This window comes from Aotus nancymaae, unplaced genomic scaffold (assembly GCF_030222135.1).
Source record: "Aotus nancymaae isolate 86718 unplaced genomic scaffold, 86718_ANA_hifiasm-v0.15.2.pri h1tg000036l, whole genome shotgun sequence".
In the NCBI taxonomy this organism is placed as follows: Eukaryota; Metazoa; Chordata; class Mammalia; order Primates; family Aotidae; genus Aotus; species Aotus nancymaae.
The window spans coordinates 83735001-83759594 of NW_026988450.1; the positions used below are offsets into that span (position 1 = coordinate 83735001).

The 24594-nt window shown below is 42.7% G+C and overlaps 1 protein-coding gene across 4 annotated transcripts in view; it reads left to right on the forward strand.

The window, feature by feature from the left end:
• Positions 1 to 14568, forward strand: part of KHDRBS3 (KH RNA binding domain containing, signal transduction associated 3) — a 195451-nt gene extending 180883 nt beyond the window's left edge. For 2 of the 4 annotated variants that reach the window (XR_010345640.1, XR_010345641.1), the window contains exons 8-11: positions 2295 to 2353; positions 4180 to 4329; positions 5728 to 5786; positions 13336 to 14568. Coding sequence is in view for 2 of the 4 variants with exons in the window: in XM_064384623.1 (XP_064240693.1) it covers positions 2295 to 2353; positions 4180 to 4271 (151 nt within the window). In the remaining 2 variants the exon portion in view is untranslated. Of the gene's footprint in view, positions 1 to 2294; positions 2354 to 4179; positions 4801 to 5727; positions 5787 to 13335 lie in introns of those variants that run through there. The other 2 variants (XM_064384623.1, XM_064384624.1) reach the window with 2 other exon arrangements.
• Positions 14569 to 24594: the final 10026 nt, after the last annotated feature.

The following is a 24594-nucleotide window of genomic DNA, read 5'->3' on the forward strand; positions in this document are numbered from 1 at the left end:
TTTTTATTGTAATTTTTTTTAGGAATGCTAGCCCTCAATTCAAGACCATTTATCAAAACTCTATAGCTACATGTACCTCTGTGGAAAAATTGCACATTGGTACTTGGTATATTAGGTCAGCTATAGTAGTGGCTATTCTGTATTGCGGTAAGCCAACAGAGCTTAACACAGCACATTTCAGAGAATTTATGTTATACAGAGAGCTCAAATCTTAGCCACTTTGTTACACTGTATTTAATTAACTTGTAAGGATATGATTAAGCCAGGATAACAAGGTGGGGCCTATGTTCTACATATGGAAGAAGTATTTTATTCTAAGGAATATTTTGGTCCAGGCAATTTTCATCATTACTTACTGTATTTGATTGAACTGCTTGTAGACACCCAGATTTTTCAACCTGTTTTCTGCCTCTGCTTTGCACATACTGTTTCTTCTGCCTGGAAGACATTTGCTGCCATTGCCTCTGTCCATTCCTTCTCCACCTGTCTTCACCTTCACCCTCCTGGTCCTTCAGAACACTGTGCAAGCACTGCGTGCTCCAAGAAGCCATTTGACACACTAGAGTGATGGAGGTGTCCCTTTTCCATATACCTACTCAACAAATGTAATGTGAGGGTCTCCTCCAGGCCAGAAGGGTGAGAACCAGGGCATGCTGCCATGGGAAACCGACCTCACTCAGGGAGACCTGCAAGGTTGTCTATGGAAGTGGTATTTAAGCTAGGGGCTTGAGTTGAAAATAGCCTGGAGGAAAGGAGAGAAGGGCCTTCTGGCAGAAGTAGCGGCAGATGTAAAAACTCATGCCCGCGTTTGAGATAAAAAGGAATATAGCTCCGCTTACACTTTTCTCATAGGAATTGCCATGCTGTGCTGCAGTCATTGAATGTGATGATTAGTCTCTGGTGTCATTTTCCTGAGAAAGAAAACATGGGGGAAAACCCAATGTGAGTGTGACCAACAAGTGGGGCCTGTGTAGTCAAAGAGATTCAGCTATACCATTCTCCATGCAATTTAGGCTGGCTTCTTAGCTATTCTGGTCTGCAGTATCCTATTCTGTCAAATGGGTACAGCAGTTTTACTATCTGAGGCCGGGGATGACGTGGGATGTCAGTGGCTGGTGTTCAGTAGGTATTCACAGCATGGATTTGTGCTTTTCAAACTGTGACTTCCTAGGGTGTTAAACATCTCAGCTGGATCGTTTTCCATTTTGATTAGAAACTTCTTGGTTGTATGAAATTGGAAGAATGTGGATATTTATTTCCATGACAGTCTAAAATAACATATTCAGGATGGTTGTTTCCCTACAAAATTGAGTAGGAAAGAGGTAAACCTGAGAGGGTACATGGAGGCTCTTTCTCAAATACTCAGAATGGTTATCCTTAGTAATATAGACTTTTCACAAGTCTGTTCCTGTAAAAAATTATTCCCAGTCCAAATATATTGTATATGTGTAGGCTGTTTTGCATCATCTGCAGAATGTCAGTGATAACTCTTCCCTCTTGCTGTCAGTGATGACTCTTTCCTGGTGCTGTCTCAAAGATGTTGTACATTAGAACATGGATATGCCTGTACTTTGAAAAGATCCTTGGCCTCGTGTAACCAGACTTGTGACTAGATTGCAGAGATCCATTTCCCTGCTCTTCTGTCCCATGTGGCCATGGCTGCTGAGTCGCCTTTTCCCAGCAGCCTTCTGATGGTGATGCAGCAGTGCTGATGAAAGAAAACATTTTGTCTGGGCATTTGTTCTTAATGTATTATAAAGTAAGTGCCCACAATTCATGCGGCACCAAGTTCTCTGGTAGATGAGGGTTTAAGAAGAAATAAAATCTTTGCCTTCTGTAAACATTCCATCTTTTGGAAAGTAAGAGTGGCGTTTACCTCCTCCCCACACCCACGGTGCCTCGCACAGGCCTGGCCCCAGCTCTTGGCACGCTGGGCTGGAATTGTCCACGCACATCCTCCTTCTCCCCACACTCCCAGTCTTCCCAGGTCAGGTGCTGTCTCAGTATTCCCCCATGCACTTTTAGGCACTTACAGTGTGTTGAGTGGCCAATTGTTGTGGTTAAAATGTCAAAATGTATTTATTATGTATTAAAATGAGGGAGGTAGACAAGGGGCCTCTGATAATCCTAAAGTTACGCTTCTGCTCTAGAACTCTGTGATCTCAGTGGGAATTTCTTTGAATTTTCGGTCCTGCCCTTTATTAGTTGTCTTTAAGTTTTACAAGACTTCATTGAATACTGTTGAAACTCACAGCCAGATCATTCTGTCCTGTATTTTGTTTTGTTCACTGCAGTGGTGCTGATTACTATGATTATGGACATGGACTCAGTGAGGAGACTTATGATTCCTACGGTGAGTGACTGGCCAGAGTGTGTGAAGAGAGGGAGGAGAGATGGTCATAGAGAACCTCAAAGTTCTTAATGGGAAGAGAAATTAATAAGGACATTTGGACTCTGAAACAGCGGCTTCCTGCCAATTCATTTGTGCATATCTAGCTATTTTTAGGGACTCCTTTATTATTTCAGTATTTAAAGAGGACTAAAGACTTGCCAAAGATTGCGTGAATCCAGATTCTGAACTTAAATTTTATGTTTGGGTTGATTGCCGTGTGCTGATTTTCTCACAGAATAGTTTTTCAAACTGCAGACACTTGATAACTGGGTCTTTTTGAAGTGTCTTTGTTTCATGACAGTAAAGGGTGGTTCTTCCACCTTCACCTTTATATTTTAACTCATTTCTAATCTCAAGCCCTCTGAAAAATATTACACTGAGAGTCATTTCATAAAGGTTACAAAAGCACTGAGCCAAGGAGGGAGATACAGGGTCTGTAAGCTTCACGTGGCGGCAACTAAACCCCTCTTAATTCAGTGGAGCTGGTAGAGATGCTGGGGACTTCATGTCCAAAGTCTCACTATGCAGAAGGATGACAGGTTTAAATAAAATAATTGGCAGCAGCAACATAATGGTAGTAAGAAGAGCTTTTGCCGCAGGGCAAGAAGATCAGAGAACATGAAGCTTCAATCAGTGGCAAAGCTCTGATGAATCCCTGGTACCCTGTGCAAGTGAATCAGGATTGTGGTTAATGGATGTTAGGACATTTCTCTTAACAGAACTGAAAAACCATTTTCCCGTGTTAAACCTTTTGAAGTGCATTTTCTTGTATCACCTGCCCGAAGCTGTGTTGGCTGCACCTTGGATTTTTTTTTTTTTTTTTTTTTGGTTATTCCTAACAAACACTTAAGAGAAATATGTTGTTTGCTGAATGCAGGGTACCTAAATTGTTGAAAGTTAGCTTGAGGGAATGACGCTGATTGCATGTTTTGTATCAAAAGAAGAGGTCATTTTAAGCATTTTTCCTTCATAGCTTTTTAAATTGGTCTCTGTGGACACATGGCTTTTAAATTGCTGTGTGTTGCAGCAGGGATGTTAACTGTTTGATGTCAAAGACTTGTAGATAACTCATTAAAAGTTATCTTCAGGCTGAACAGCTGTTTAATTTCAGGAGATAAAGATTATATAATATCCTTTGTTATTAATACCATTGTCCAGTACGGATTTAGCATTATGATGAATGAAATCTGATGTGATGTCATTAAGTTTATTTCACATTCATGAATTGTCATTGAGAAGTGAAGTTCAACCCAATGCAACTTGCTTTCAGTCTTTTCGTGAAAGCACCTGTGAAAAGTGAGCTCGTGTTTCCCTTTCTCAGTCTGACCCTTCCCGGTTTGCTCTCCAGGTTTCTTCTCCTTTGTCTTCACAAATGTTTATCTTCTTTCTTTGTTTTTGCTGTGGGAAGAAGTCTGAGTGATCCTTTCCCCATTCTCTTTTCCACTCATAAATGTCCTGATGTTTAGCAAAAGGCAGTTCTCTTTGCTACCTGAGCTGGTGAGCTGTTGTTAAATGAGTAACCAAAAGGACAGTCCTTGCAAAGTTGGTTGCCATTTCAGATACAAAAACCATTTTTCTTCCCATGCTGACAAATTTTGTGAGATGATTATTTTTCCTTGTAATTTTTTTTAAGTAAATTCCTTGTTTGTTTTTCTTTTCAGTACACTAGGGATATGTATTTTCAATATGACATCTACCTTTGGTTCAGGGCTAAGTTAGATTCTGAGAAATGAAGCCTGTGGGATTCGTGGCAGCGATCTAATTGTGATTCATCTTACTGATTTTAGGGCAAGAAGAGTGGACTAACTCAAGACACAAGGCACCTTCAGCGAGGACAGCAAAGGGCGTCTACAGAGACCAGCCATATGGCAGATACTGATTGTACTGTCTGATGTTGTGAAATAGCCAATCTTCACCAGTCCTGTATACTGTTCAAAGTAATTTTTTTCTATGAACAATCCCTTTTTAAATAAATCAAAATGTTTAAAATCTGAATGGATGGAACTTAAAACTACTTTGTTGAAACATCAACTTGGGCAGAAACAAAAAAAAAAAGGACATGTAAAATTTTGTTATTTCCAGTCTGTATATGAAAAAATAGGTCATCAAAAGGAAAAAAAATAACTTTGATTAACTAGTGTTAAACAAAAAATAGGTTTACTAAATATGTTAATCTATTCTTTAATATAAGCCTCACCTTTCATTTTAAAGGTTTCCATAGAATTTAGTTATTTTATCTTTCAGCCATATGCTAATTTTTTTTTCTCTTGCCAACATGCGTAAAAAGGGAAGCCAATTACAAGTGCAAATAATGTGGTATTCTTTTGTAACTCAAGTCTTGAAATGTTCTGTAGTGTTAAGCAAAGTCTTCTCTTGCTTGATACTAAATAAACTTTTGAAAGAAATTTTGTGTGTGTGAGCTAACAATTTCATGGGTTTTTTTTATTTATTTAAAAAGGCCTTCATAAATAGTTGTAAACAGGGAAAGAATTCATTTAACAATGCTTGTCATAAAAGGGTCACACTAAACATTGTACAACTTATTTTAAAAATGGTATAAAATTAAATGTACCATTATATACTCACCGTAGGTTTAAATGCTGTTTAAAGAGTCCAAATGGTATCGAGCTGCTTGAGTGGCACGTTAAACTACGCAAAACCAAATCTTGTTTAAAAACTGGTTTTAAAATAACTACTGGATTTTCTGAAAAAGATGTGATCAGTTTTCATCTTGTTGAGCGTTTTTTCACTAGTGCAACTTTGGATTTTTTATGAGAATTTTGGTACCTTAATGAACACCTCGCTCCATGCTGGAAGCACTAAGCACAAAGCTTTTAAAGACTTTCTGGCTTGACTAATTGAGGTCGCACTCGCCAAGGCTGAGGATGTGTAACCCTTAAACGGTCTTCATTTTCAAAGGTAAATAAATCAAATAAGATTTTAATCTCACTTAATTTATCTTAATATAACTAATAAAACCAGAGCGATTACAACTTAGCAAGTTTCATTATCCATTTTAGAAAAGTTTTAAGATCACCTAAATTCTCATTTTAAAAAGTTTAATTTGTTTTAGTAATCTAAAAAGCCTTAGTTAGTCAGTTTAATTGGGGCCAATTATTCCCTATTAAACAACTGTAAAACCTCATAACTAGTTATTTGTAATACATTATTTGGTTAGTAATTCAGGGCACTTCTTAAAACTGACAAATATTTAATAAAGTTATTCTTTAATCATTAAGCTTTTTTAATTGTAGATTATGTAAAATATTGAATTTTTATTTCTTGGGGGATGTTTTTCTCTTTATTTTGAGTAAAAAGTTCTTTTCTTTTGTTAGGAAATGACAGTCATCTTGGAATGTCGAAGGAACTGGTTGCACACCTGAAGGAAACAAAGGTAAGTTTGCCTTTTGGTTCCAGTGATTCTGACCTGCTATGGAAGATGAAGACAATTTCATGCTTATTTAAAGTCACATGGAAAATTTCCCCTGCTGATTTCCTATTACTAGTGATTATGTCAAATTAACTACAAAAGTCAGAAAAGAAGCTTCCTGAATCAAGTCCGACCCAGGAAGCTTCATTATAAGCGGCAGAGATTGGAGGCTCAGTTCACCCTGATATTTAAATATTCAGATTACTTTCAATATTGTGAAAAACATTTTCCAGATTATTCAGGAAAGAGAGCAGTTTGCCAAACTTAATACATAATATGATCCCAATTTTAGTTTTCTATGTGTATGAGCAAAAAAATTACACAGATAGGCTGGAAATTTTTGACAGTATTTATTTTAGTCCTATGGAAGCATGATTTTCTGTGCTTCTGAATTTTATGAAACAAATTATAAGTATTATAAAATGTACTTTATAAAAATTACTTCTTAAAATATAAAAATCTGGGACCTATAAAGGAAAGATATTATTATTTTCATCTCTCTTTTCACATTTTCTTGTTTTTTTTCTAAAGCATAAAAAAATACTACATAGGCTCTAATCTTCCAAAGAGTATTATTTTTTCAGTATTTGTATTTGAGCTCTGCCACTTAACTGTGTGATTTTGGGCAAGCCTCACTTTCTCCTCAGTTCGGTGAAAATGATGCTTATCTCATGCATTTGTTAGAAAAATTAAGATAATATTGTCAGAGTGTTTTGCAACCGGAAAGTGATCCAGTCATGTAAAGTTTAATTGTCAAAGTTGTATTCACATATTTAATATATATGAAAAATATATGAGCTTGTTTTTTTCTTAATAGCCAAAATTAGCCTGAAATAATTAAATTACCTTTAGAAAGAAGATAATTCTCATCATTTTTGTAGACAAAGTAAGTTTATTGTATTTTCTTTTTGTTTGTCTGTTTGAATTTTTGTTGTTTGTTTTTCTCTTTTACGGAAAGGGAATGTGACGTTCACCACATCTCTGTAGTGTGTGATGTTATTGAAATTTTTCACGATTGTTTTTCTTTATTAAATGGTTTTTTAAGGAGTTGGCTTACAGAATAATAAGTTAAGAATTATGGATAGGTAGAGGGTCCATCCTCAGGTGCTCTTCAGAGTTATAGGAAATGCCATACAGTTTTATGTTTATTCTCATTTTTTCAAAGCACTCATAGCTTTATCAGACCGTAAAAAGGGATTGTGATCCAGAAAGGTCCAGAACACTATTGGACAGGAACTTTCCTACTTGTCCTTCAAGATATTCTCTTATCTGGCTGGTACTCCAGCAAACCTTATTATTTTCTATTTCCATAGGAAGCCCTGCTGTAGATAATAAGCCCGTCTTTTCCTGTCTCTAAGGGCACATTGCATTGTTCCCAAATCGCTTCCTCCTAACTTTTGTTTTCTCCCCTTGGAATTCATTTATCTTCTCATGTGACGGCATCCATGGAACACGAGCTCCATACTGGACACAACAGAGGCACTGGTCATACAAAGGTTGATAACACATGGAACCCTGTATTCAAGTATTGCAAAACCAAATGGAGGTGACAGGCCCATAACAAACAACTTGCTGTCGCCTATATCCTCACGTGAGGAAAACATACCTGTCCTTCAGAACTCGGCCCCATGCCCTCTCTTCCTCCTCACCAGTTAAATCAGGCTGTGATTCCTCCACCATCTCTAAAGAGCATGCTTGGTTTCTATTTCTTCATTTTAGTATTGGTATCCTGTGACTTATATTGTTTGTAAGTTGCCGTAACAGCTAAGCATGTGCTTATAATTTTCTGTAAATTATTTTATTGAATCCTCACAGCCATAAGAAGGTATCATCTACATTTTAAAAAAGGAAGAAATTTAAGCTTCAGGAGGTGAATTTCACACTCGTGTTGCTCATGTACCTTATAATTGGTAAAGCCCAGATTTGAACCCATTGACTTTAATCCAGAGTCTTTGATGTTAACCATTTTGTTATACTGTCATTCTCAATATTACAGTGGCGTCTCCATTGGATTAAAGGCTCTTTAAGAGCAGGAGCCTTTAATTGTTGTTACTTTGTGTCACAGAGAGTATCTCACACAAAGCTGAGCATTGTGAATAACTGCCCTCTTCTCTTTCTCTACCCCACCTTGCCCCAGATTCCTTCGTGGAGAGAGTCTTTGGCTTGTTTAGGTTCTGAATCTTCTTGTACTCAGGTATTCCAAGTCAAATCTGTATCAGTATTTACTCAGATATATTTCCTGAACACCAGCTGTGCTGCAGACAGTAGGAAGACAATGATTAAAGACATCATTGCTGTCCTTGCAAGTGCCACAGTCTGCTGGGGAAATGGGCAAAGACGAAGTCTGTAGAGCTCGGACAGAGATACATGTGCTTTCTAGGCACGTGGAAGGGGGATGTGTAACCCAGGCAGGGTGGTCAGAGGTAGCAGAAGAGGCCCGTGGAGATACTAAGACCAGGAGAAGATAGCCACACAGGACAGGTACTCTCGGAGCATCCATATTTCCGCTCTGCCCTTCACCCGCTTTGTGACCTTGAGTCCGTGGCTTAACCTCTTGTAACAAGAGTCTAAACTGCAGGTTCCCCACTAGTAAAAGGGACAGTCATGATGCCTACCTTAGTATTGCTGTGAAGATTAGAAGCATGCCTGGCACAAATAAAGATGTTCACTCATTGGTTTCTATATGTAAATTTTTGCAATTATAAGAAAACATCATTTAGGAAACTTCAGTTATATTAGATAATTAGAGAAGGAAAGGGACGGTGCTGGCTGCGTAGGATAAGGGGCATGTAATGAAGGGTCTCGTAGGTTCTGCTAAGAAGCTCAAATTCAGTGCAGCCATTTTCACGTATGGTATCCTCTGCCTTTAAGCTTGACCTACTCCATTCCCTTGGGCAGATATAGTTCCTCGTTTAGCCTGTTCCAAAAAGAACTCTACAAACCTCTGTTTTCACTGGTTAGTGATTTTATAACCAGACAACCAGTACCTTAAAAAACAGGCGCTCTAACGTTTTTATCCTCTAGTCCCCCGTCTCTTTACATAGTTATTTGACTGTGTAAGGGTTTATTTAGTAAGTGAATGGCATTGTCAGTGTGATCAAGATGATTCCTAACAGGCAGTGTTAGGGACGGTTAACCAAGACCCCAAAAAACCCACACAATCATGTTAACAGTACCACAGTTTAGATAGTCAGGCTCCCTTGTTTAACTCAGAGTTAAAGACTCTGGTCACTGTTCACAGAGACAGGTTCCAGAATTTAAAACTAACGATTTGAAGAAAAAATAAAATTGTAGAGTCAAAAGTTAAATGAAAATATAAAACATTTTATAGAATATATGTGACATCTAAGGAATAAAGTATATTGTTTTCTGTGCAAATAATGTCTACTATTTATATTGATATTCAGTGTTTTATAGGCATAGAAAGGAAAAAAATCCTTATTTTAAAATAACAATCTATTTTATGCCTGATTCTGTTTTGATTTCTGATTGGGAAAGGCTACAGATCATTTTCAATCTGAATTTCACCCTTCTGTATCAATGGAAAATTCTGTCCAGTTGAAGCTGATTCTGACATTCCTGTTTCAGGAATCTCAGTTATGTATTTCAGCTCTTAGCTCCCATTGCTGAAGTCATTTTTCAGATCTTAATATGATGAGTCCTTCAGTGACTTTCAAGATAAAGCTCAACCTCCTTGGCTCTGAACATCAAGCCCTGCGTGATTCTGCCGCTGGCCTCGTCAGCCGCCTGGAGCACAGCATGCTCTGACCCCACCCCGCTGTAGTCCAGCCCTGATAGATTGAAAACCGTCTAGAGCTTTTCTAGCAGTGCCATTCTTTGCCTGAAATCACAGTTCCTTACCCTACTCAAATAAATGAACACAGCTGAGTGAGCACAACTCTCACTCAGCTCTTGGTCTAGCTAGTTGTTGCTGGCCTGTCAGCACTTCCAAGTGAAACTCGAAGCATCCCCTCACTCAGGAGACCCTCCCTAGCCCACCATCTTCACATCCAGTCTGGGTGTAGAGTCTCTACTGTGGACCCTCGTCTTACTCTATGAATTCTGCAGTACAGTATCCTGAGATTGTCTATTTGTTTGCTCTCCTTTCCCCTGACCAGATTGTAAACATCTTTAGTGCAATTACCATGTCTTATGCCTAATAAGTGGTAATTGAACAAGTCATTGAATGTATGAGTGAATAAAGTGAATGTGGTAGCCGGGTGGCTGATAGTACGGGACAATGTACTAGGTCTTGTTTGGCCTTATTAGATTAAGTTAGTCGTCCTTTCATTCAAGGAGAACTTAGCAGGTTATTAAGTTCTGTCTTGTGTGTTTATCTCATTTGAACCGCTGCTGGCGGGATTTATATGTCTGCTACCTAACACAGGTCCCAGTACCTAACAGACAGTCAAAACAAGGAGATGGAATAAACAAACAGGTACCACTGTGAAGTGTGCATGGGTGGTGATGTTATCCTCAGGCTAGATTTCTGTTCTGTTTGTTGATGAGTTTTTCTCCCTGACTGAAGGACTTTAAGTTCCTTGAAGATAGAAGAACTGTGTCTTATTTGACTTGTACTCCCAAATCCTAGCCAACTGCCTGGCAAGCAGACGTAGTGGGAACAGACCAGGTGCTCAGTGAGGAATGAATGAGTGAACAAATGAACCTGTAGTTCTTGAAACACTTAACAGTGAGCACACTTCAGTACAGACAGTCCCTGACTACGATAGTTTAAGACGTTTCCCTTTACAATGGCGGAAATGTAATACGTGTTCAGTAGAAACTCTTCTTCAAATTTTGAATATATGTATCTTTTCTCTCACTAGCCATGGCAGTATGATACTCTTGCAGTCATCAGTGAGCCTTTGGTTTTTCACTTTGAGTACAACATTCAAAAATTACTTGAGATATCAACACTTTATTATAAAACAGGCCTTGTTAGATGATTCAGCCTAACTGTATGCGAATGTAAGTGTTTTGAGTACATTTAAGGTAGGCTCAGCTAAGCTATGATGTTTGGTAGGTTAAGTGTATTATGTACATTTTCAGCTTAATGTTTTTAACTTACAGTGGGTTTATCAGGACATAACCCCATCCTAAAATTAGGAACATTTGTATTAATTTGTTTTCTTAGTGGAAGTGTGATGTTTCCATAACTATTAGATTTTTTCAATGATAAATGTGAAGTTGGAAAACCAAAATAAGTCCTTTATTTAGTCGGTAATACGTGTGCTTGGTACAAAATATAAAATATACACACAGTGGTCTTCATTCCCACCCTTACCCCCACATATCCACAGGCAGCTGTTTGTAGTGGTTTTCATGTATCTTTCCAGAGATAGTCTGTGGATAGGTAAAGCACTTTTTTAAAAATTATTACTGGTTTTTACATAAAAAAACATTATGCCATTTGCTTCCCTCGTTTTACTTTGAAGTATGTCTTAGAGCTGATTTTCTATTATTTTATACTAGAAAGCTACCTTTTTCTTTTTATTGGCTGAATAATATTATTTGAAAGAGCTATAATCCAAACAACTACTGACAGACATGTAGTTAGTTTCTAATATTTTGCTCTCATTAAAGGCAGTGCAAGAAACCATGTTTATAAATATCTGTGGAATGAATTTTTTAAATAGACTTACTGGGATTTTATGGATGTTTCCCATAGAGGTCATGGTGCATCTTAATCTGCTTTTCTAAAAGAAACCTAACTAAATGCTATATGTATTCCTTATGGTCTACAAGATTAGCTCCTGTGACCACAGCAGAAGTTCATCTGCTCAGAATCTTCTGCTGTGGTCACAGGAGCTAATCTTGTAGCTCCTGTGATTTAAAATGGTCTTCTATACACAATACGACGTCTGGCATGTGGCAGGCTGGATACCTGTGTGATTTAGCGAGGAGAGGAGTGTGTGCTGGGTCCAGTATGGACACCTCCTGGACGCTCGTCTGTGTCTTACGGGGAGAGCTGAAAGTCCTGCCACCCTTCCTCAGACTCGTGCTGGTCTCCTCGCACTCCTGGAGCTTATTTACATCAGCAAGTGCATTGTTAAGGCTGGCCTGTGGTAGGGCAGACTTTGTGGGAAGTACCATGGCCACACCAGGGTAGCAGGAGAGGCCTAGAGGCTCTCTAAGGAAGCAGACAGGATCTCCTCTAGCTCTGCCCTGCACAGGCTCATTGCCCACCTTCTCCTCTTCTCTGGTTATCCAGATTCTGCCATTTCTTCAAGATCTCTTCTCTCTCTCTCAGCCAAAAGAGCCTTCTCTTCTCTCCCCATGGGAACCCTGGCTGAGAGGACTGGATTGGCAGATGTCTCATTCTGACCCTCTGGTTGACGGGTTGATGCTGTGTAAATGTCCTTCATCCCTAGTATGCTTCTTGAGGGTCACAAGTGTGTCTGTCACATTTAATAAACCTCAAAGCATTCAGCACAAGCCATTCAAGAAATATTTATTGGTTAATTAAGACTGTATTAGATGTTTAGCTTTTTAAAGTATTCACCTTTAAATAACAGTTTGCGTCTGATTCATCCTAGCAGTATGATGCTTTATGCAGGTGACACTGAGACGCCCACTGTGTCCCTGGCACTCTGTAGTAATAAAAGGCTAGAGAAGGGCAGAGATGGTACAGAGGAGAAAGCGATGAACTTGATCCAAGGACAAAGGAGGAAATAAAACCTGAATGGAGTTTCAAAAGTCGAAATCTTACAAGCCAGGAAGGGAGGAGAAAATGTTAAGACATGATAAGCTACTACAGGTAGAAGACGGGGGTGTTGACCAGACATGATATGACGTCACCTGTTTTGGGGACATATAAGCAGTTGCTAGATATAACATGCTGGGAGAGAAATGACAGGGATGCTTCTGGAGAGATAGGAAGGGGCTGGGTCCTACAGAGCCGTCAGCAATGTACTGAGTTGTTTTGAGCACCCTTTTTGGTATTGAATAGTTACCTAGGGCCTTGGACTTGTGTGACCAGAGTGTGGGAAGTCAACATCACCACGATGGCCATTTCTCCACTGTGATTGTTCTGTTTTTTGTTTTGTTTTTTTTTTTTCCTGATCACCAGCCAGTTTTTAGTTTTGTATAACACATCAAAATAGGTTATTTCGGGTTAGGTAATAAAAAAAATATATAAATATGTCTGAAAATTCAGTCTCTTCTCGGGTGACAAGAATGCAAGGACTCTGCCAGGGTAGACCCCTAGGAACTCATAGGTTAATATCTGAGGTTTTATGTAAAGCAAGGCATTGCTATTCTGAAATCGCTCCATAAATATCATAATGGATAGTAGTGGAATCATTAATTAATCATTTGTCTGTCTTTACCGAACACAAATATTTTATGTCCTTAATTTTAAGAATTCTGTTTTGCATTGTTTTCCATAAACAACCTTATTTCTATTAAGTTTCTACTTGCCTGCTTCCTCTAAACCCTGCCATTCCCAACAGAGCATATAATTATTATTAATTTCTTGATATATACAAATATATTTCATTTTCCTCTCTTTCAGGATCTTTCCTTCTATTTATGGACTGCTTAAGAATAGTCAACCACCAACGTGCCTAGTCAGTAAATGAATCCACTTGGGAACTTGAAAATCATCTTAATTATTTTTTTGTTTGCATAATTTTGTGTTCTGTGACATGCTTTTACTATATGATTATGCTTTTAATTTGAAGAACCTACTCTTTAAAAAAAAAAAAGGAAAGAAAATCTATCTTATTTTGTTGTCTCCCAATAACAAAAAGAGAATGACTTGTATAGTAGTTAATAAAGGCTGCCTATTGAAATCTCTTCTGCTTTAAACATAGAAAAACAAACTTGTTATTTCAGCACAGCTCTAAATTTTGTACACTTGAGAACCATGTACAGCTGCAACTCGCTGCAAGAAGTCAAGATTCTACACGTATTCCACATTTGAAAATGATTTATCCATCTCAGTTATGGACCAATAAATATGAAAGCGTTATGCAAAAAGTATTCTGTCACATAAAAGGTTAATTAGAAAGGCTTCTCCGAGAAGCAGAGTGGCACTATCAGAATAGAAACCTGATTTTCAAGCCTTGATGTAATTTGTTATGGAACATGAAGGTCATAATCCCTGTGGACAGTATTTTTCTGTTCATTCTCTTTTCATCATTTACTAGTGCATTGTGATTTTAATTCAATACGCCCCAGGAGGATGTGTTTTATTTCTTCTGTTAGAAGCTCGCACAACATGTTTCCTAGTCTTGGAATTTCAGGAACCGTCTTGCACATTGTTAAATTGTCGCTTTCTTGCCTCAAAGACACATTTTTCTGAGGCATTCACTTTTTACAGCATGCTATGTTTGGAGCATTATGTTAACGACAGAATGACTTCAAATAGTTGAGCTTTTTCTTATCCTCGTATGCATCCTAAAACATAATTCTTTTATACCTTTTAGATGTGTCCGGTACACATTTCTCCATCTCAGAAATGCATGGAATACAAGCCTGTGTGTTAGAGCAGTGGCTCTCTGCAGCGAGAGCTGGTGTGCAACAGTGGAGGGTATGTCCCTGTCATGGGGCCAGCTCGGGAAGGCTAGGGACAGCTAGGAAGCAGATTCGCACACCCTTTTGTTCGGAATTAGTTTTAAACAAATAGGAACTTTAGAACATAATCCAGACTGTGGTCAATGGAAAAGGATTTGAACTTCCTTTTTGCTTGCATCCTTTTTACCTGCTGAGTCATTTATACAAATCACAAATCTACAAGTAAAATCCCATGGATTCAAACCTCCTGACTTCTATCCGTTCCCTTCTCCTTGATCTCACTCCTACAACCTTAATTTTGGCTTCTTATTTTACTGCCTACATTATTTAATTCATTAAGCACATTATTGAGAACTTAACTGCTGGGTACTGTCTTATGTACTAGAGAGAGAGAGGAGAAAAAAAAACACGGAGTGTTACCCTGGAGAAGCTTACATCCCCGTGGGAGGGACAGGCCACACACCACGAGAATGTCAGGTGCTGATGGAGTCATGGAGAAAATTGTGGTAACAGGAAGAGGGGCTAGACTTTAATTAGAGTAGGCGAGGTAACATGTTAGCAGGGACCATTAGAAGGAACTAAGTTACATTAAGATACTAGCACGTGCAGAGGTCCTGAGGAGGGAGCGTGTTTGGGCACTTCAGGAACAGCAAGGATGCCAGAGCACAAGTAATGGAGTGAGCAAGGGATAAAGAATTAAATGAAATTGGTAGGCTGATTGGGGGCCAGGGAATAAAGGGCCGATTTTGAGCTTTAATGGGAGTTGTTGGGCAGATGGGAGGGGAGCTGAGCACAGGTCTAGTGTGATCCAGTGTCTGAGAATAGGCTGTGTGGCAAGGTGCAGAGACCCATTGGAGGCCACTGCTATGAACATAAGAAGGAATGCTGGCATAGTCCAGGGTGGCAGGGTGTAGCCACTGAGAACTAGCTAGACTTCAGGTGTATTTTGAAAAAGTAGAGCCAGTAAGACTTGGTGCACAGATTGGTTGTGAGACGGAAAATAAGTTGGATGATACAAAGATTTTGGTCCAGGGCCACTGGAAAACTAGAATTGCCTCTTTTGAGACGGGAAGATTTTAGGAGGACAAGGTGATTATGTTAAGTTTTGAGATACAAATCTGGAGGTGGGGGAGAGCTCAGCTGGAGATAGAAATTTAAGAGCCATCAAAATATAGATGTCATTTAAAGCTATAGTGTGAATGGATATCAGAGAACAGACCCACAGAATGTTACATCACTTGTAAGTCAGTGAGATGAAGAGGAACCAGAAAAGGAAACCAAAAAGGAGCTACCGTGAAGGAAGAAGAGAACCAAGAGCAGCGCCCTGGAGACATCTGAAGAAAGGATTTCAGGGGAAAGGGATGTGGTCCTTTGCTGCAGACAGATAGGTCAAGAGAAATGAAGACTGAAGATTGGACACACACAGTAGTAGCAAAAAAGTCATCGGTAGTCTTGATTTACCTCATAGAGTGAAGGCTCGGAACAGATCCAAGAAAAATGGGAGGGGAGGAATTAGTCTAGTAAACTCTTTCAAGGATCTTGCTCTAAGGAATTATTGGAGAGGGGTATAGAGTTGAAATAAAAAGCTTGACCATGTAGGAGAGAGAAGTGAGGGTTGCTAGGGAGATGTCCATGAACAGATCTGTGCACGCACATTATTCTGGGCACACATGGCCTAGGTGGGTGCAGAGGCAGGACGGTAGACAGGACAGTAGCACACACACTCACCAAGCCAGTAGGTTCCACAGTTCTGCTGCTGCCAAAGCTCCATGACATGGACATGAAATGGTGCGTGTTCCACCATGACCAAAATCCTTCAGCTTCCAGGCTAACTTGCAGATTCCTCGGCTTATCAGGCACATTCCTTCACGATTTTCCTCCTACCTACCTCTTTAGCCTTAAATTTCCGCTATGATAACTGTCAGGTAAATTGTAACTTCTGTGCCATCTTGGCATTGCTATCTGTTGTTTTATTCAAGATTTTCTGGGAAAATGAGTGATTTTTAACCAGAACATGGACATTTTAGGTATTACATTAGAAGATTCTGGATCATATTTAGATGGTCTCCTTAGACAGGGCTTTGGTGAGGGAAGGGGGTGCTGCCTTATTCCTGCCAGGTGGGAGGAGAAACAACCCAGGTTCCCCATTTGGCCTCTGTTGACAAGGGGAGGGAAAGGAGGACTTTCTTGTTACTGCTGGGCAGGTTCCAGGTCTTAAATAGCTGCCACTGATAGCAGCCTGGCTCCACTGGCATGATGTGTGCTGTGTGGCAGCCTCATTACCACTGAGCAGTGGATGGTAAAACCGACTCCACTACACTTCTCTGACACCACCCCAGCTGGGGGGCAGTAGGGTGTCTCCTTACTGCCAGGCAGAGGTCCAAGTTTCTCCTGTAGTGTCCACTGACACTATGGGGTGTCATTGCCACCAAGCAGACAGGAAAGTCCTGGCTTTCTACTTGGCCTAACACCAGGCACTGTTCCACACCCACGTGCAGTCTTCACTAGGGCCACTGGGAGCTGCTTGTAGCTCTTCAGATTGGCTGATCATTTTCACTTCTTTACATGTATCCTTTTAGCTGGTCCACCTCACTCTGCTTCCTCTAACCCAATGATTCCCAGCTTTTTCAGGACATGGCACATAAAGAAAATTATAATATATAAAGAACTCACTGGAGTGAGTGGAGGAGACCCAGAACTCATTCACCCTAACCCTAACCCTAACCCTAACCCAGCCCCCAGCTGCACCAGAAGCTGAGGAAAATCAATGTTTTTGTACACCCGTCACCCATTCACAGCACTGATTTGGAAGCTCCAAGATTTTAGCCAACTCATACTCATTCTTCAAGACTTAGCCCCAAAACTCTAACCCACAATACCGCGTACCTATGTCATCGCACTGTATTAGAGTCATCGTAACAGTTTCTGTCCTCCCACTAGGCTTTACAAGCCCTTGTCTTAGTCCCTTAGGGCTGCTATAACAAAATACCTTATTCTGGGTAATTTGTTAACAATAGAAATGTACTGCTCACAGTTCTGGAGGCTGGGAGTCCAAGGTGCCGGCAGATTCAGTGTCTCGTGAGGGCTTGATCTCTGCTTCAAAGACGGCACCTTCTGTGTGTCCTCACATGGCAGAAGAGGGCAAAAGGACAAGGACACCTCCATGACCCTCTTTCATAAGGACACTAATCCCATTCCTAAGGGGCAGCCCTCATGACCTAATCACTTTATGTTTTTTTGGAGACCAGGTCTTGCTCTGTCACCCAGGCTAGCGTGCAGTGATACAGTCATAGCTTGCTGCAGCCCTGAACGCCTCAGGTCCCACATTGCATATTAGGTCTCATCCTATGAATTTGAGGGTACATAAATATTCAGACCACAGCATTCTACCACTGCCCCCCCAAAATTGGTGTCCTCATTTCATTCCAGTGGCCCCAAAAATCTTAACTTTTTCCAGCACTAACTCCAGCATCTGAAGTCCACAGTCTAGTCTAAATCAGATATGGTTGAGACTCAAGATACAATTTATTCTGATGCAAATTCCTCTCCAGCTGTAAAATCTAATGTGCTTCCAAAATACAGTTGTGGGACAGGCATAGGATAGACATTTCCATTCCAAAAGGGAGAAATAGGAAAGAAGAAAGGGGTAATAGATCCTGACCAAATCCAAAACAAACAGGGCAAACATTTAGTCTTAAGGCTCCACAATAATATTCAACTCAAAGTCCTACGTTCTGGACACACTGGGGTGGGAGTTGGGCCTCCAAGGATCCACGGGGCTCTACCTCCATGGCTTTGCTGGGTGTTAGCCACGTGGCAGCGTTCACAGGTTAGAGCCTCATGCCTGTGGCTTTATTGCTGTAGTTTCCTGCTGGTAACTCCACCAGTCTAGGGTCTCCAGAGTGGCCCCGCTCCTAAGGCTACACTAGGTATTGAATAATGGGGACTCTCTGCTGTGGTCCTGCCCCTCCCCCTCCAACAGCTCCACCAGGCACTACCACCTCTCAAGATCTTCAGATGCCTTCAGGGTCATTCTTCTGTTGTGTTGATGAAATGCACCAGGCCTTGCCCATTCATGCTAATCTCCTTATCGAGTGGTCTCTTAGCTACACCTTTGCTGTGAGTGACTCTCTCATGAACACATTTTCTCATTCTCTGCAGGCTGAGATTTTTCCAAATTTTTGTTCTGCTTCCTTTTGATTATAAATTTCATTTTCTATTTCTTCTTGCATTTTACTATAAGCTGTCAAGAGAAGTCATGCCACACCCTCAATACTTCGCTTAGAAAGATTTCTTCTGCTAAATATACCATTTCATCACTTGCAAGTTCTCCCTTCCCCAAAACACTGAGACATGAACACAATTCAGCCAAGTTCTTTGCCACTTAAGCATGACCTTTCCTTTAGTTTCTAAAAACACATTCCTCATTTCCGTCTGAGACCCTCAGAATGGCCTTTACCATCCATACTTCTATCAACATTTGTTCACAGTCATTTAGGTAATCTCTAAGAAGTTTGAGGCCTCTGCAGCTCTCCGCTTCTGAGCCCTGACCAGAATCGCTCCTAAGGCTCCTGTCATGGCAGTGTACCTCAAAACTCTTCCAACTTCTGCTCATTACTCATTTCCAAAGCTGTTTCACTTTTTTAGGTATTTGTTACAGCATGACCCCAGTTCTTGGTACCAATTTTGGTCTTAGTTTGTTGGGGCTGCTGTAACAAAATACCTTAGGCTGGGTGGTTTATAAACAATAGAAATATACTACAGTTCTGGAGGCTGGGGGAATCCAAGATCAAGGCACCAGCAGATTCCATGTCTTAATGCGGGCTGCTCTTTACTTAAAGATGGCACCTTCTTTGTGACCCAACACGGTAGAAGGGGACAAGGGAGCTCACTCAAGCCCCTTTCAGAAGGGCACTAATCCCGTATGAGGATGGAGCCCTCATGACCTAATCACTTTACAAAGGCTCCACCTCTTAATACTATCACATTGGGTACTCCTGGCCCACAGTCTCTCATGAAGTAGAAAGCTGTCAACTAGGGCTGATGTCATCTGAAGGCTTGGCTGGGGCTGGAGAATCCACTTGCAAATTCACTCACACAGCTGTTGACCGGATATCTCCATCCCTTGCCACATGGGCCTCTCTGTAGGCTGGCTAAGTGTCCTCACAACATGACATCTGGCTTCCGCAGAGCAGGTGTTGAAGGGAGGGAGAGTCCGTGAGTGAGGGGCACACAAGACAGAAGCCATGGACTTTCATACTCTCATTTCAGAAGTGACTTCACATTACCTCTACCACATGCTATTTGTTAAACACCCCTCCTGGTGCGGTGCAGGAGATCACTCCACAAGGGTGTGGACCCAGGAGGCAGGACCACAGGGGCTGTCTTGGAGACTGGCTCCCACCTGAGAAAGGTACATTTCATCTCTTCCTTCGTGTTCTCATCTACAAAATGGGGATAGTACGGCCTACATAAAGGGGTTGTCAGAATTTAGCAATATATGTACCAAGTCCTCAAAATGATGCCTGACATATAGTAAGCACTTGATATATATTGGCCATTTCTATCATGGTAATACTCTCCCACCACACACACACACACACACACACACACACACACACACACACACAGCCGGTATAGAATGTGGAAGCCATCCCTTCCCCTCCCGCAGTTCTGCTGCTCCACAGATCCTCCATGCTGTGTCCGTGCCTTCCCCTCTCTCCTGCCTTAGCTGGAGGCCACATCATTTCTGCAAGATGATTGCAGCACCAGCAACACTCCTCAGTGGACTCCTCCTCGGGTGTTCACTCCAGTTGTAACCCATCTGTAATATGCCCTTTATCCTGCCTTCTATTAATCTTCCTAAAGTGCATGCATGCATATTTTCTCTTGGTTACATCCTTTTAATTGCCTCCAGGCTAAAGCTCAAGCTCCCGGCTTGGCCCTCATGCCCTTCACCCTCTGACCCAGCCTCCCTCTCCCGCACTACTCCACCCATATCCCACCCCCGCTGGACTCACTGTGTTCAAACAGCAGCTTTCCCACACACCTCCATGGTCTGTTCTTTTCCATGGTATCCAGGTTCTTCCAACCTGCAGTGTCACTCAGTCCCGAAATCTTCCCTGACCCTGTCAGAGATACTCCTTCCTCCTTCCAGCGTGTGCCCAGAGAGCCTGGCCCTTTCATCCAGTGGGTGGTCTCCCGCCGCGTGGAGGTGCTTGCCTTGTGTTCTGCCTCTCCCCCAACCCAGCGCCTGGAACCTGGTTCTGGATGCCACAGTGTCCTCATCTTCTGCATCTGCCTCCCTAGGTGCTTCCCCTTGTCCAGGCATAGAGAAAGGTGGAAATCGTGTGGACGGGAGGCTGTAGTGAGGAGCAGGGAACTTACATTTCTCAGGCACCTTCTAAGACCCACTGAAGTCAGAGCATCCTCCCAGAACCACGTAAGGTGGGTGCGTGGAGCCCGAAATGGAAGATGGCAAAACAGACTGGCGATGAACAGCCCCTCAGAACCTCACAGCCGCTGCCTGTGGAGCTTAGGTCTGAGCCCCAGGCTCACCGGCCACTGCACAGTCTTCTGGGAGTGTTAGACCATCAACAGCAGTGCAGTCTAGACACATTTTTATAGCACTTTTATTAATTAACGTAAGATTTCGTTGACAAGAAAAATGCTTCCCGTATTCCCTGAAGGCATTTAGATAATTTTACAAATGGAAGAAATGTCGCAGCTTCAGAGATTGGCAATGCTCACTCTCTGCTCTGAGTCCCTTTCAAAATCCCAAACTCCCATAGCCAGTGAGGGAGCCATTAAGAACGGTCCATCCACATCATCACCTCACTAGGGAAACAGAGACATCTGCTAATGAACGCAGGAAACGCAGAAGTCTCTTCTACTAGGTTGCATTTTTGCTATTTAGGTATCTTTCTTTAGAGGTAATAGATAAACAGGGATACAGAGATAAAATAGGTACATACATAAAATTTCAAAGGTTTGGCATCCCTCCACGTGCCACACACACGGGGCTTCTCCAGTGACCACATTTCAGGAGCTACTTTGGACTGATGGGGTTTTCATGAACCTAGCATTTGCCAGGCCTGGAAATGCAGTGTCTGCTCGCCAGCACATGGCTAGCTGCTGCAGGAGAAGCTGCCGCTGGGGTGTGGGGCCTGACCTAATGGCCCCTGTGGGCTGTGGCTGTGGTTCTGCAGAAGCTGAGCATGGCCTTGCAGGCTGCAGCTCCCTCCTGGCTGGCTGGTGTGCGTGGATCCCCTTGGCGTGCCAGGAAGGCTTTTCCTTTTGGAAACTGCCCTCCTTCTCTCACAGGTACCCTTTTGTGTCCCCACTTCCCGTCTTGAGGCAACAACCAGTGTAGCTGCCTCAAGACACATTCACACTGTGAGACCTCCTCTGTGCCGAATGGGGCCCTGTGGGTGACACGCCTCCCCTGTGTCACACAGCTAGTGGGTGGCCCATCTTCGCCATGAAAACCTGCCATAGCCCTGGCCTTTTGAGGCGTGTTCCCCACAAAGGCAGTGACCTCCGAGGGCAGGATGAGAACATGTACCACAGCAGCAGGAAGCCGAGTGAAATGCTTGCTAAGGGAGAGAGTGTCCCCTGCAGCCTGAGGGCCTCTCCCATGGCTTCTCCCCTCCCACCAGCATGTGTGGCCAAGAACCCGTCAGCAGCCGCCCCTCATGCCTGGTGCACCTGTGGAGCATTTTGCCACGTCATGTGAGTCACAGCCTGCCTGAAACTGCGCTGTCTCTGCTGGGGATTTAGCCTCGGTTTCCTCGGCTGGTTCTCCATCTCCCTACCTGATGCTTCCCACGTCCTCACCTGCCTGGCGATCTTCCTAGCCTTCTTCCTTCCAGAGGATTCAGGGCCCCTCTAGAGCAGCTCACCGGCTTTGGGTCAGCTGCCTAACAACAGGAACCAAGAGGCTGACCCCAGACGCTCTACCGCCAGTTTCTTCCAGTCCTTGGCCTCGTCAGTGTCAGACATGGAGTGTGTCCTGGCCGGCCTCAGATGTCCTGTTACTGGATTGGTTCTCCAGAGCTAGGCTACGTTTTCAATTTCTTTTCCCCAACCAGCATGGAAGATCTCTCTCTGAGCCTCAGTCCTTTCATCTGTAAAATGGAGTTACTTCATTACCTACCTTAGAACATTATTGAGAGACTCAGAAGCTTGAGATTGGTAAAGTGGGCCATGGACAGTAGAAAAGTTACAGGGAAAACAGGCAACCCTGGCTCCCCTAGTCGTTCATCAAACACTGATGTGCACCTGCTACCTGTCAGCCTGGGCTGGGGGCAGGAGACGTAGGGAGGAAGGACATATCCTGTCCCCAGCAGCTCACAGATTCAAAGGGAGGGAGAGAAGAGGGGAAGGTAGACAGGAGCGTCACAGACACACACATTTTCTAAAATCAGACAGAGCGTTCAGCTCTCTAGTCTAATGTGGTATGTCAGCTGAACAAAATTCAGAATGATCTCCTCAAACCAAATGCTGTGATGTGCTAATTTGTTCTCTACCCCTGACTTCCCCACACCAAGCCCCTGGGGAAGCAGCCTGCAGCTGCCGAGGGGAGATCAGCATCCCTGCCCAAAGAGAATTCATCCCTGTCATGAAAACAGTACAGACAAAAGGAATCGTCTTCTTCCCTTTATGGCCAGGAACCAGCTCTGTAAATTCATGGTTTCCAAAAATGTCAAAAGATGATCACAGAGGTAAGATCAGAAATCTTCAAAAGCAGGAAGCAAAAGGCAGCCCAGCGCAGGCAGCCGAGGCTCCTGCTACCCAGGCCTTTGGCCGCGGCAGCACCATCTGTGAAGCATCCCTAGAGGAAACTTGAAATCCAAGCCAGTTCCTGGAGCGCTGGGCGGCACAGGCCTCCGCCTGGGTACTCGAGGTTGGGAGGGATACGGTGTTCATCATGGAAACATGAGCTGTTTCATGTGAAGAACACGGGCTGCATTAATCATTCCGAAGACCACACTGGCTTGATTGAGGTGAGCTGTTCCTTCCACCCCTTAATTCCTCCGCTACTAACCACTGCAGCCGTATTACAGAATATTTATTTCCCCAGATATTTTTTTTTTTTTTGCCTACACATCTATTATACTGAATAATTGAGGTCAAAATGTAGATACTTAAAAGAGTTATTTCCTCTTCAACAGTGTTAAAGGATATGCCTATTTCTCTGCTTCCACATAGCCAACAACACATTGCTTTGGGGCTACACATCTAAAACACTTTTTAGATGATTTCATTTATTGCCAAATAAACACACAAACATCCAGCTTTCTGGCTTCTCTTGGGAGAGCGGATGATCTGCAGCTGCAGCCTGCCTTCCATGTGCCTTTCTCGTGGGCAGCTGGGCAGCAAGCCATGTGCCCGAGCACAGCCCAGGTTGCCCCCGTTCACTGTTACCCCCAGCCAGCCTGCTTCGGACATTTGCTAGTAACTACTTGGCCTCATTTGCCATTTACGGTTGACGTCCATGGCCCAAGCAGTGAGGCCTTGTCCTATACTTTGTTTTGTGGCACAAGGGAGTCAAATTAGCTAGAAAAAGTAGCAACCCAGTCCTCTAACTGAACCACAGGAAGGTAGCTGCATGAACCACTCAGCAACACGTCTGCTTACGGCTGTCTCCTAGTCCACTGTGCACGAATGGGAAGGAGCGGGGCAGGCCTCCAGATGGCTGCAATGCCCCCACTAGGTTCCCTGAGTAGGTATCTGTCAGCCCTTCACTGGTAAACTGCAGCAAGCCAGGAAGACAGGGTCATCCCCCACCTCCCAGTCCTTCTGGTGAAAAAGGAGGGGCCCTGCCACAGCAGCTACAGGTGACAGAAGAAGTCCCTCCACCTGAGCAAGGGTCAGATGCAAATAGCTGACCCCTGCCCCTAAAGCCACCCAGCACCGCAGTCTCCCAGCAGTGCCGCCCTCCCTGCCTGGGGGGCCTCAGGCTGTTCTGCCCTTTCTCATCTTCATGCCTTGCGTTAAGGCTGCAGTGGCTACACTTCTGCGGATGCAGGACATTTAGGTCTTGGGACCCTCTTCCTGCTGGTGCTCAGTCTCTCTCCATCCCTGCCTCCTCAAAAGGCATGAGAGATGATTCCCCCTACCAGAGAGCTGGCCTCTTTATCCAGGCTAAAGATTCCACCAGACACACAGCAGGTGTGCCAGGCATTCTCCATGATCAGGGGAGTGAAATCCCAAGCAAAGAGGCGTATGGTGGTGAGACAGGGCCAGGATCCCC